Genomic DNA, 12,280 nt, shown 5'->3' on the forward strand with positions numbered 1-12,280 from the left:
TTCATGTAATCATGTAACATTGTATAATTGATTGTTGTTATTATTTAATTATGAAATTAATTAAAATTTGTTATTATTGTTTTTTGTTTTAGATGGTTGATTTTGATGTTTATATTTGAATCTTTCTTGTAATGGATTAAATAATTCAGATTAACATTTTAAACAGGTTAAACAGTATTGGGCCTAGAGGCCTAAGATTCATAAATAGATTAAATAGGTTAGAAATAAATAGGTTAAATGGGTTACAAATAAATGGTTAAATGGGTCGAATCAGATTGCACGGATAAACAGATTATCTGTTTAATAAACAAGTTAAATGGATCAGGTCCGATAATCTGGTTATTAAATGGATTAGGTTCAGCTTTGAAAATTTGATCTGTTTATTAACCAGATCGGATTCAGATTTGATATTTTTTTATTCAACTTGCATATGATCCGAACTATTTATAATTCGATTTGATCCGATTGCCACCCCTATTTCTACTCCCTTTTTAATATTTATTTATTTATTTTTTTTTTTCTGACCGCATTGATGCGCAATAAATCTAGGTATCCTGAAAGGTGGTAAACGTGGATGGCGGGTTAAGAGATGGATGACCGTCGCGCATCTCTTCAACGATGCCAAAGACGCGTAATGTGATAGCCAGGCCCGGACCCAATGAACCAGGGCCCTTGTCCTCGAGCGGTGCCGCCTTAGGCGGTGGGTGGATCAAAGCGAGATGGGTGGGATATTTATGGAGCAGGGCTGCACAATTTCTGTTCCCCAACAGAGCATGGAGCTTCCCCTGATACTAAACATGGGGTTGATCTTCTTCCTCCTCTGGTCATCCTCATACTTGTTGGTGCAATCCGGGGTTGATGCCATGGGAGCTATTCCATTCGGAAACGAGACCGACTATCTATCACTGCTTGCTTTCAAACATCAAATAATAAGTCATGATCCGTCGAAAGCTCTAGGCTCGTGGAACAACACCATCCATTTCTGCAATTGGGAGGGCGTCGCATGCAGCAGGAAGCACCAGCAGAGGGTCATCGCCTTGGACCTCAGCTCCTGCGGGTTGGAGGGCTCTCTCTCTCCCTCCATTGGAAACCTCACCTTCCTTCACCGGCTCGACCTCCAAAACAATGGTTTCATCCACGAGATTCCACCGGAGTTAGGCCGCTTGCGACGCCTAAAACATCTCAACTTGAGTTTCAATTCATTCCAAGGGGTAATCCATGTGAACCTGACTTGCTGCTTTGAGCTACTAACTCTTGACTTGTCGAGCAACCAGCTTAAGGGCAAGATTCCAGTGGACATTGCCTCCCTTACAAAGCTTGGTGAGCTGCAGCTTGCCAACAACAGCCTTACTGGATTCATTCCACCTTCAGTCGGTAACCTGTCAACGCTAAAAATACTAGACCTCTATATCAATCATCTGCATGGTAGCATTCCGGAGGAGATTATCCAGCTTACAAGCCTAGAACATCTTCAATTTTCTGTCAATAATCTCACAGGTACAATCCCTTGCCGGCTTTACAACATGTCATCATTGACTTACTTCGCAGTGGCAGGTAATGATCTGCAAGGGAGCATTCCACCAGACATTGGCGTCACCCTTCCTAATCTTCAGGGCCTTCTATTGGATGCTAATAAATTTGATGGACCCATTCCTCCTACACTAGCAAATGCCTCGGGACTTTTTGACCTTGGCATGTCAAAAAACAACTTCAGTGGAAGGGTGCCATTGGGACTTGGAACATTATCTGGCCTTCGTTACGTTAATCTAGAATTCAATCAGCTCGAGGCAAAGAATGCCCGGGAGTGGGAATTCATCGACTCCTTGGTCAACTGCAGCCAATTAGAGACGTTGGCACTGGACCAAAATATGCTAGGAGGCATGTTGCCCAACTCAGTAGCCAACCTCTCTTCACATCTCCAATACTTGATTATGGGAAGAAACCAAATCTCAGGGAGAATTCCCCATGGAATTGGAAACCTGGCCAACCTGAATATTCTCTCTATGGAGGATAACCATTTCACTGGTACTATTCCAGAAAGTATCGGGATGCTTTCGAGGCTAGAGAGTCTGGACTTGTATCTTAACATGATTACAGGGGAGATTCCATTTTCTGTAGGCAATCTCACTCGATTGACTGAACTCTTTTTGCTTTACAATAACCTGCAAGGCCCCATACCTCCAAGCCTTGGAAACCTTCAACACCTATCATTCTTGGACCTCTCCAACAATCATCTTAGTGGAACCATACCCAAAGAGATCGTAAACCTTTCTTCCCTATCTATTTATTTTGATTTATCTTCTAATTCATTGGTTGGATCTCTCCCTCAACAGATCGGAAGTTTGAAGAATCTACCAGTTCTAGATGTTTCTCGGAACATGCTGTCTGGTAATATTCCCAGCACTCTTGGTGACTGTGAGATGTTGGGGGACTTACATCTGGACCACAATTTATTCCAAGGGATAATTCCTCAAACCTTGAGCAACATGAAGGCCCTCCGGAAATTAGATCTCTCACATAACAATTTAACAGGGCCTATTCCCTTGTTTCTCGAAGACTTGAGTCAATTGGAAAACTTGAACTTGTCTTTCAATCATCTTGAAGGAGAAGTGCCAGTAAAGGGGGTCTTCAAAAATGCAACTCGAGTTTCAGTCGAGGGAAATAATGGACTCTGTGGGGGTGTTCCAGAATTGCGCTTGCCCGCATGCCAAAGAACATCATACAAAAAGAGAAAGTGGCCTGTACTATTGAAAATAGTGATTCCCATAGGCGGTGCAGTCTTGTGTGTGAGCCTTCTATTCTCCTTTTTCATCCTTCGATACAACCGAAAGTCAAAAAAAAATAATGCTCCCATTGTAACTCTATTAAAGGACCAATTCTCTAGAGTTTCTTACACTGAACTAGTTAGAGCAACTGATGGATTCTCTTCCACTAATCTCATCGGGAGAGGAGGGTATGGTTCAGTCTACAAAGGCATCTTGGGTCCTCAGCAAACTATTGTTGCAGTAAAAGTTTTCAATCTTCAATATCAAGGAGCTTCGAAGAGCTTTTTAGCTGAATGTGAGGTACTTAGAAACGCTCGGCATCGTAATCTTGTCAAGATCACAACTTCCTGCTCGACGGTTGATTTCAGAGGCAATGATTTCAAAGCTCTAGTTTTTGTGTTCATTCCTAATAGAAGTCTAGAGAATTGGCTACATCCAGTGTTAGATGAGCATCATCATTCAGAAAGTCTAAGCCTTCATCAAAGGTTAAACATAGCGATTAATGTAGCTGAGGCAATAGACTACCTTCATAATAATTGTCAGCCATCTATTCTTCATTGTGATCTAAAGCCTAGTAATGTCCTGCTTGATAATGAGATGGTTGCTCATGTGGCAGACTTTGGTCTAGCAAGGTTCATATCCAAAGCTACACCTAGCTCCTTGACAGACAAGAGTAGCTCAATCCGGATAAGAGGATCCCTAGGATATATAGCTCCAGGTACATTCTATTTTCATTTTTATCTTCTTGGCTCATAGTTGTTCAATTTAAGATGTCCATGCCAAACTTTTCATCTTTTTTTTTTTTTAATTTTTGATGTCGAAGATAATTGTTGGATTGATACATTTTGCTCAAACATTTAAATATATGGACTGCAGAATATGGTGCAGGTGGTCAAGTGTCCACTTCTGGTGATGTTTATAGTTATGGAATCCTTCTTTTAGAGATGCTCACTGGAAAGAGACCTGTTGATGATATGTTCAAAGATGGCTTAAGCCTTCGAAAGTTTGTCGAGATAGCTTTTCCTGACAGAATTATCACAATTGTGGATCCCCTGATGCCGCTTGTAGAGAAAGAGAGTAAAACTTATGAATGCTTAGCGTCCATCGCCAAAATTGGTCTTGCTTGCTCACATAAATTAGTGAGAGAAAGACTGAATATGAGTGATGTTGCAACCACCATGCATACAATCAGGGCTGCCTATCTTGGAACTAGAGTTCATTAGAAGACAAATGAAGCTTATGTAGAAGGTAAAGTCATAGTATCTTACCTCTAATAATTGTCAAACTATAATTTTTAATCTTCTAGACCTATTCCTAGTGTTAAACTTCTATGAGACTTGAGTTGTGAGTTTGTTGTCTATTGTGTGATTGTGGCTACAAAGAGTTGGTAATAAATATCACAACTGTGTGTATCTATGCATTTACATTTTTTTATATAAATAGAAATTTCAAATCTAAAAGAATTTTATATCCAATATATACCAGCATTTTAACATCAACATAAAGTACCTTCGGCCAGTCTAAAATGTTTTTATAGATATGGCTTAACGATTATCATACTATCACCCCCACAACCCCAGTGATACAACTATTATGCGCTTAGTAGCATAACCCACTAGTCTACTAGAACATTGCTATCCAATATTATAAAAGGTGGGTGATAGTAAACAATAGTGAAAGAATTAATGGAATCAAAGAGAGGGATGGAGAGGTGGTCAAAGCTCATGAGCCCAAACCTTTCATTGGGAAAAAGATATAGTTTTGAATCTGAATTACCTTGATGAGTATCCAGGAGCAGTATGAAGAAGGATGCTCCAAATTTGTCGCTAGATGAGTGATATAGAAAAGAAACTAGAACTTTCAAAAACCAGCTTTAACACTTTCGGCACATGAGAACAGTTAGCTGATTCAGAATTTTGGCATCTCAAAGAGTTGAACCTTCAGGTCAAGGTGGAGCATGAGCTCATGCATTCATCGTTTTCATGGAACCAACTTAAGCACTAACTCATCTATCCAAACCTAAACTGCTCAAGATCAGACCATTTATGAGACAAGCTTCCAAATATATTGAAGCTCATTTTCCAAGTCTAAAATGAGATCAATGAGTATGTAGCTCGAATACACAAGGTCGTGAGCACATCAAACACAGGAGGTAGCTTAGGTAAGACAAAAAATGGTTGAACATTATGGCTGTCCTCCAATTTGGGCACAACGTTAACACATGGTTCCTAATGCATTAGCCAACACGAGCACAGACATCACCACAAGTAATAAAGCAGCTAAGGTTGGAGGGATCGAGCATGTGGAGACCATTCTGGTAGGTAAAGCAACTAATATAGGGAAGTAGACTTTTGTTTGTATGCTTGGAACGTAAGGATTACCATGCATTAAATAGACCACAAACACTGGTAAAACTAAAGGAAGAGGGTTCTCCTGTTTCTCCAAGTTCAACAGGTTCTTTACTGTCTCATAAGATACTAAACACTATTGAAATAGAACTTGGAAGACAATTTTTCACATTATCTTAACCAAGTTCTATAAAAGAATTACCAGGAGTTGGAGGCAACCATCACATCATTAGCTACAGAGCTTAACACAAGGCCTCATGACTGCTCAACCTGTGGCGGTCACATTCAAGCAAACCCTGTCAATCATCTGCCTTCTCCGCATCGACCAAAAAGCCTCCCAGCTATTGTAGAAAGTGCCAAATATTGCTGTTAAGCTTGTACAAGCCCTTGACTAGGAGAAGTTTTCTTCTTATCCTTGGCCACCTTGTGAACCACTTCATCATCTCCTTCCTTTCTATTTTCGATCCTTGCAAACACTGATTTAGGATCTACCATTATCTGACCTGCTTTCATCCCACCCCATTTGGTATCAGTCTGCATGATAAAGGCAAAAACATAATCATAAATGTAAATATCAATGAAATTTGTAAAAATAATAAAATTGGCTGCTATCAGCTATGCACATCCAGAACCAAAATTCCAACATTTGGCGCGAGATTGTGCCAAGATCATGCATACAGATTCAACACAAGATAAATATTGATCCCTAATCTATATATTATAAATGCTATCAGTATTTCCTATAAGACGATCAAGCCTAGCATAGTACTATACTACATAGAAAAACTTATGGATGCATGCTACATAGAAAAACTTACGGATGCAAAACAAGTTACGTGAAGCTGTACGTTTCTTCATGCACTAGGCTGCTCAGAAGTACACATTGCATGAGAAAGAAGATGCATGAAGAGTTGAAAGCACCCAGGTCACTGCTTCCAACTGAGCCTTTGAAAACCCAAGGTGCATGTATATTCTCAAACATAGGCTTGGAGTGATTGGACGCAAAGCAATTGCTATAATCCCCGTTGCCTCCAATATAATTACAAGGTCCTGCATATAAATGAATGATAAAATGATTAGCAACTGAAACTTTCATTATAATAAAATAGAATATTAGTGACAAAAAAAATTCATCGCTAACAATCAATTTTCGTCGCTAATAGTTATTAGCGACAAAATTTTCATCGCTAATATTTAGTCACAAATAATCACATCGTTGAAAATTTTTTACGATGAAAAAAAATTTTCATCGCAAATAATAGATATTTCTAATGAAAAATTTTCATCGTTAAAAAAATCATTTTTTCGAAAACTATTGACGATAAAAAATTTTCATCATAAAAAAAAATTATGATAAAATATTATTTCACTAATAAAAAAATAATTATTTACGATGAATTTTATTCGTCACTATTAATTTAATTAAAATTTTTTATAAAAATTAAATTTAAAAAAGTATTAGCGACGTAAATTTTTCATCGTAAATATCATATTGTTTGATGTAAATTTTTATCGCTAATAAATAATAAATTAATAGCGACGAAAATATTTTTACCGCTATTAATTTAATTAAATTTTTTTATGAAAATTAAATTTAAAAAAAATTAACAATGTAAATTTTTTATCGCAAATATGGTTATTTGTGATGAAAATATTTTTGTCTCTATTAATTTAATTAAAAATTTTTATGAAAATTAAATTTAAAAAAATATTAGCAATGTAAACTTTTCATCACAAATAAAATTATTTACGATGAAAATATTTTTATCGCTATTAATTTAATTAAAAATTTTTATGAAAATCAAATTTAAAACATATTAGCGACATAAATTTTACGTCACAAATATCACAATTCTTGACGTAAATTTTTATCGATAATAAATTTTTAATTATTTACGATGAAAATATTTTTGAAGCTATTAATTTAATATAAAATTTTAATATTTTTAAATTTATTAAAAAAATTATTTAGATCAATTTTTCATCGCTAATATATTTTTCGGTGACCAATATTTCGTTGAAATAATTTCATCTCTAATAATTTACAGATATTTTTTTAAAAATAATTTACGAATGTATATATTTAATTTATATTTATAATATTTTTTTATAAATTAAAAATAAAAAAATAAAAATAAAAAATTCACATAATAAATTTTATCATTTTATTATATTAAATTAAAATTATAAAAGGTCTAAAATAAAAATAAATAGCTAGACAAATAGGTCGTCAAGTATCGGCATCTGCAGAAGGAGAATGGACTGGAGAAGGAGACGCTCGGATGAACTCGAACCGGCCTGCTGCTGTCTCATCAGCTACATCATCTGTTCCATCTGCGCTATCTGCTTTATCATCTGGATCGGAGCCGCTGGTACTCATTGACGTGTGTAGTCAATTTATCAGCTCACTGCTCAGCTTGTTTCTGTACCTTCACTAGTCGAGCATCGCAGGCAATATGGATGTCAGCTCTGGACGAGCGTGAGAATGAGGGAGCAGTGATCCCATGCTATAGATCCCTAACATAGTAGGATCTCGTACCAAGCACCTGATCACAGATCTCATCATCCTAAAATACAATCACTCTCTTGGTCTTGTTCTCACAAGAGTGGAAGCTTTTTTTTAACATGCATATGTATTCCTTCAAACTAATAGCTTAAAAATCAATAGCTAAAAGGAATAACAAATGAGCAAATTGTTTGTGCACCATGTATATACTCCTCTGTAAATATAAGTTGAGCCTATGAGAAATTTGATCAAATGAGTGCATTGTCATGTCAACCTTAAGGGAGTTTTGCAACCAGGCAAAACAAGTGTCTGTGGGGCTATGCTAGTGTGATATGGTTGGCTTGTAGAACAAAGTGATGGAATGTAGACAGAGAGAGGAAATGGGGAGGTGGTCAGAGCTCAAAAACACTGACCTTCTACTAGAAGATGGAAGGGTAGCATTTCATCTTACAGTATTGATGCATTGTCTTTCTCCGGTGGCCACTTTTGCATTTCAGCTTCACCACATGTTTCTCCACCTTTTTTAGCGAACTTACCCCCATGTCCAAGGACTCCAGTCTTATTAACAATTGAAGTTTATCTAGCAGTTCAAAACACGAACATTCTTCCATGCATCTCCACTCCCATGTATTTATTCTCCTTTCTTTTCTTTCCTCACTCTGTGGTTCGATTTTTTCATGTAGATTAGTTTCATGCATACCATGTGCATAATTCTAGTTAGTAAACACATAAGAGCTCTAATAATCTGATCACTTGCATTAGAATTTTATATTTTAACTTTGCATACCATATTCTATACTAAAAAAAAAAAAAATCTTTTGATGTTATATAAGCTAGGAATCTTTATTGTTCCTTAATCTCATGGTAGGGTTGTTAAATGATACGAGAAACTCAAGCTTAGCTAGGGCATTAGTTTAGTTAGGCCTAATTCAAAATTAATTGAGTCAAACTTGAACTTGGTACCGAGGCTCAAAATTTGTTTCATGCTGAGCTTAAGAAAAACTTGACTCGAGCATACTCAGCTACATGAGGCACAAGATTAAACGAGCAAGAAATCAAAAACAGAATGTGACTTATTTATTAAATAAATTAACCCAACCCCATGCACGACACTATTTAATAAACAGGTTGTGCTGGGTTGGCTAGGTGGGTCGTAACTTGTTAGCCTAAAACTGACTCCATAAATAAAAGTATTTAAAATAGATCTTAAATAGATTAATAGGTTACATAAGTCTTGAGAGTTGTTTTCTAACAATGTCAATCCTATTCCTCCGTTTTATTTATTTTTTTTTTTTGAGCGTAACACTGGGGAACTCACCATTCATTTGTTTTTTGTCATGATTATCAATTGAAGAAGCTTTACAAAATTACCCAGTCTATTAGGGACCTTTCGTCAACCAAAGATCTACACCTACCTTTTTCCTTACTGATCACATTATGGTACAGTGATAGGGTTTTCGACAAAAAAAAAAAAAAAAAAAAAAAAAAAAGAGAGACGAAGAAAAGAGCTCCACAGAGGTGTTGGGTTGACTAGGTCTATAACGTGTTCGTCGAACTGATTCCATAAAGCTTTTTTAATCCAAGCAGAACGGCGGGGAACCCACCACTCATTTCGTTAGGAAAATGAAATGGGAAAAAAAGGTGCTAGGAGGAACCAACTGTTAAAGTTGATAAGTGACGATTCCAACCCAATTATTAAATAAGTTGGATTGGAATAGACTTTAAGAAAAATGAGGATTTCACACTTGAACCCAACCTATTTGCTAAATGGCCATGAAAAGCCTACCTAATCAAAGATAATGGTGTTATTTTGAGGAACAACTTGCACCAGGGCAAACTTGAAAGAAACAAGTATAGCCTGTGATCAGATCTATTCACAAAACTTAAAATTCATTGAGATTGTTCATAATTTATGCTCAACTAAATCTAAACAATTAACGACTGAAGAGTAGATAAGCAGCTTGATTTGGACTCCTGAAAAATATTAGCTATTAAATTTGTTAACTATTAACTTCCTTTTGTTTTATTTAATTTAATTTTGATTTGGATTCCGGGAAAGATTAGCTATTAAATTTGTTAGCCATTAACTTCCTTGATTAAGCCATTCAAAAGAACAAAAAAAAAAAAGAAAAAGAAAAAGAAAAGGTTTGGTGGGTGTCCTAGCTTTAATAAGAAAACAAAATCCAACTTGCTCTCTTAGGAAATAAGAAAATAGAAGTTATTATTAAATTCCTTAATAGATTTCTAGATTTCATTTAAATTAATTTTGACTTGGACTCTTGAAAAAGATTAACCGTTAAATTTGTTAACTATTAACTTTCTTGATTAATCCATCTGATATCAATAACTAAGATCGATATATTTGGAAAACTGCATATCAACTCCTGTGATCATCTCGCATTTGAAAAGATCAAGTTTTAAGGGTATCTTCTTTAGAATTGGTTTTGAGAAAGTTTTTTACATTTTAGTGAATAAAAGAAAAAAAGAAAGAAAGCTTTGACAATATTAGATATATTGGAACCACCTCGAGCTAGAAACTTGCCAATGAGCGGATGAATTGGGCGAACTCCATCTTCGCTCCAGTTGTCTTAATGAGGTTCAATTGCACTCTTCTAAAATCTAAAATAAAATATATTATAAAATATTAATATTTTTACTGCCTGGAAGATTGAACTGATCCAAAAATCCTAAACAGTTCTGCTTTCTACAAGAAATGAACAGGATCAAGTTGAGAAAGAAGCCTTTGTCTTTTCTGTTCCCTCAAATTGTGTGAAAATAGCCCAGTCCACACACTGACCCACACGTTTCATTGTGCCGTGGCACCCCATCTTTCCTACATTTCTTTAATTTATTCTAAATTATTCTGCTTCAGGTAAATGATTGGGTGACTGTAACCTAATCCTCTAAACAATGACTAAGAAAGACTTACTTTTAAAAGAAAGGAAGAACTTACCAACAAAAGAAAGGAAGGACTTACTTTTCTTTTTTTCTTTTTTTGATGATTGAAGGACTAACTTTTCAAAGCAACCCTTTCCACACGTCTAACCACGGCTTCTGGGGTGCACCGAAAGATCGGTCAATGTCCGCTTTCAAGCCTCGAAAGGTACGTGTTTCTACCTGCAATTGATAAATCTTCCACCTCTCAACCCGTCTTCTCTAATATATTATATGTAACATGCCAAAACCGAGTGCTTAACAGATGCTGTATGTCTATAAAATGAATCCCACGGATATATTATCTAAAAGATAAATCTATTTCATAATACTTTTAAATCAATAACAAGACATCCTTAATTCTTGCAAATTAAAATCTTCTAAATGTTCCGGACAACCAGCACACTTTCCCAAATCCAGAATCTGAAAAATAGAGAAAGAACAATAATGAGCGATGCTCGCTCAATAAGTGACAAAATATTTGAAGAAGGGTTAAAGCATATTGATTCATAATAAAACTAATTTTGTATAGTTGATCAGGTGATATTCAATTCTTATCACATATCAGAGAATAAATAATTTTTTTTTTTCAAAAACATACTTTTAAAAAACTAATACTAGAATTGGCTATGGCCACATGACCTAGTGGATGGGTTGATTACAACCAACTGATACGCGTAATAGATATCAGATACGGGGTCCTTAGATAACTACTATTATGTTCACTAATGGTGTAGTATCAAAACCAATTTCTCATATTACAAATCGACAGAACCAATATACAATCCTCATTGATGGAGCCAGAACAAATCATAGCTATGCTAAATATTTGAAGAAAATAATTATATGAATTGGGCAGCAGTATTTTCTAAAATCTATATCAGAATAAATTATATATTAAACTTATTTATCTGCAGAAATATCAAAATATATATTTAATTTTCATACTGTAAATAAAACATAACATACTTGACCATTCAATTAAAGAGATGCAAAAATTAATAAAATTTTAAAAAATATATTCAAAAAATATTAAATCACTTACCATACAAATGGACAAAAATCAAAATAAATTTAATCCAGTCACACACATGCTTCGAAACCTAACAATTCAAAACCACCCACTTACATGGGTCTATTAAGCAATATGCTAATAATTTAAAATAATTTTTAAAATTTTTAAAACTATCAAAGATTTAATTAATTTTTTATTTCTTTTAGAGAAACAGATTACTAGTTTGATCTTATTTTTTTGTCACAGGACATAGCGAATCTCTTCGGGAACAAGTTTAGAGAAAGGAGATGTAGGAGAGACTGAGAGAGAGTCATGAGAGGGACGGAGAACGAGAGAGCAACAAGAAAAAGAATGTCATAGCAGAGAAAGGGGGCAAGAGAGTGAGAAAGAACATCTGTGAGAGAGACTGAGCGAGAGCGAGACGGGAGCGTGAAGGAGTCCTCGGTGTGCGGAAATCGCACGTAAATCCTCTCTTAGCTGTAGACTTCTCCCTTATATTTTTCATTGTTCTGTTTGCAAACCTGTTCTCACACCTTTCTGCCTCCATTACCATAAAAAAGAAAAAGGAAGAATGTTGACTAATTGTTCAGTCTTCACCAGGACAGCTCTCGCCACCTCCAAACAATATTTATGAAGCAGCGCCGCACAATTTCTGTTCCACAACAGAGCATGGAACTTCCACTACTGATACTAAACATGGGGTTGATCTTCT

At 35.6% G+C, this 12,280-nt stretch overlaps 1 protein-coding gene across 1 annotated transcript; it reads left to right on the forward strand.

The window, feature by feature from the left end:
- The first annotated feature begins 780 nt into the window (after positions 1–780).
- Positions 781–4,123, forward strand: LOC140853372 (uncharacterized). Its single transcript, XM_073247915.1, has 2 exons — positions 781–3,483; positions 3,642–4,123. The coding sequence occupies exons 1-2, from the start codon at positions 798–800 to the stop codon at positions 3,986–3,988; spliced, it is 3,033 nt and encodes a 1,010-aa protein (XP_073104016.1). The 5' UTR covers positions 781–797; the 3' UTR covers positions 3,989–4,123.
- The last annotated feature ends 8,157 nt before the right edge of the window (positions 4,124–12,280 follow it).

This window comes from Elaeis guineensis, chromosome 13 (assembly GCF_000442705.2).
Source record: "Elaeis guineensis isolate ETL-2024a chromosome 13, EG11, whole genome shotgun sequence".
Taxonomy (NCBI): Eukaryota; Viridiplantae; Streptophyta; class Magnoliopsida; order Arecales; family Arecaceae; genus Elaeis; species Elaeis guineensis.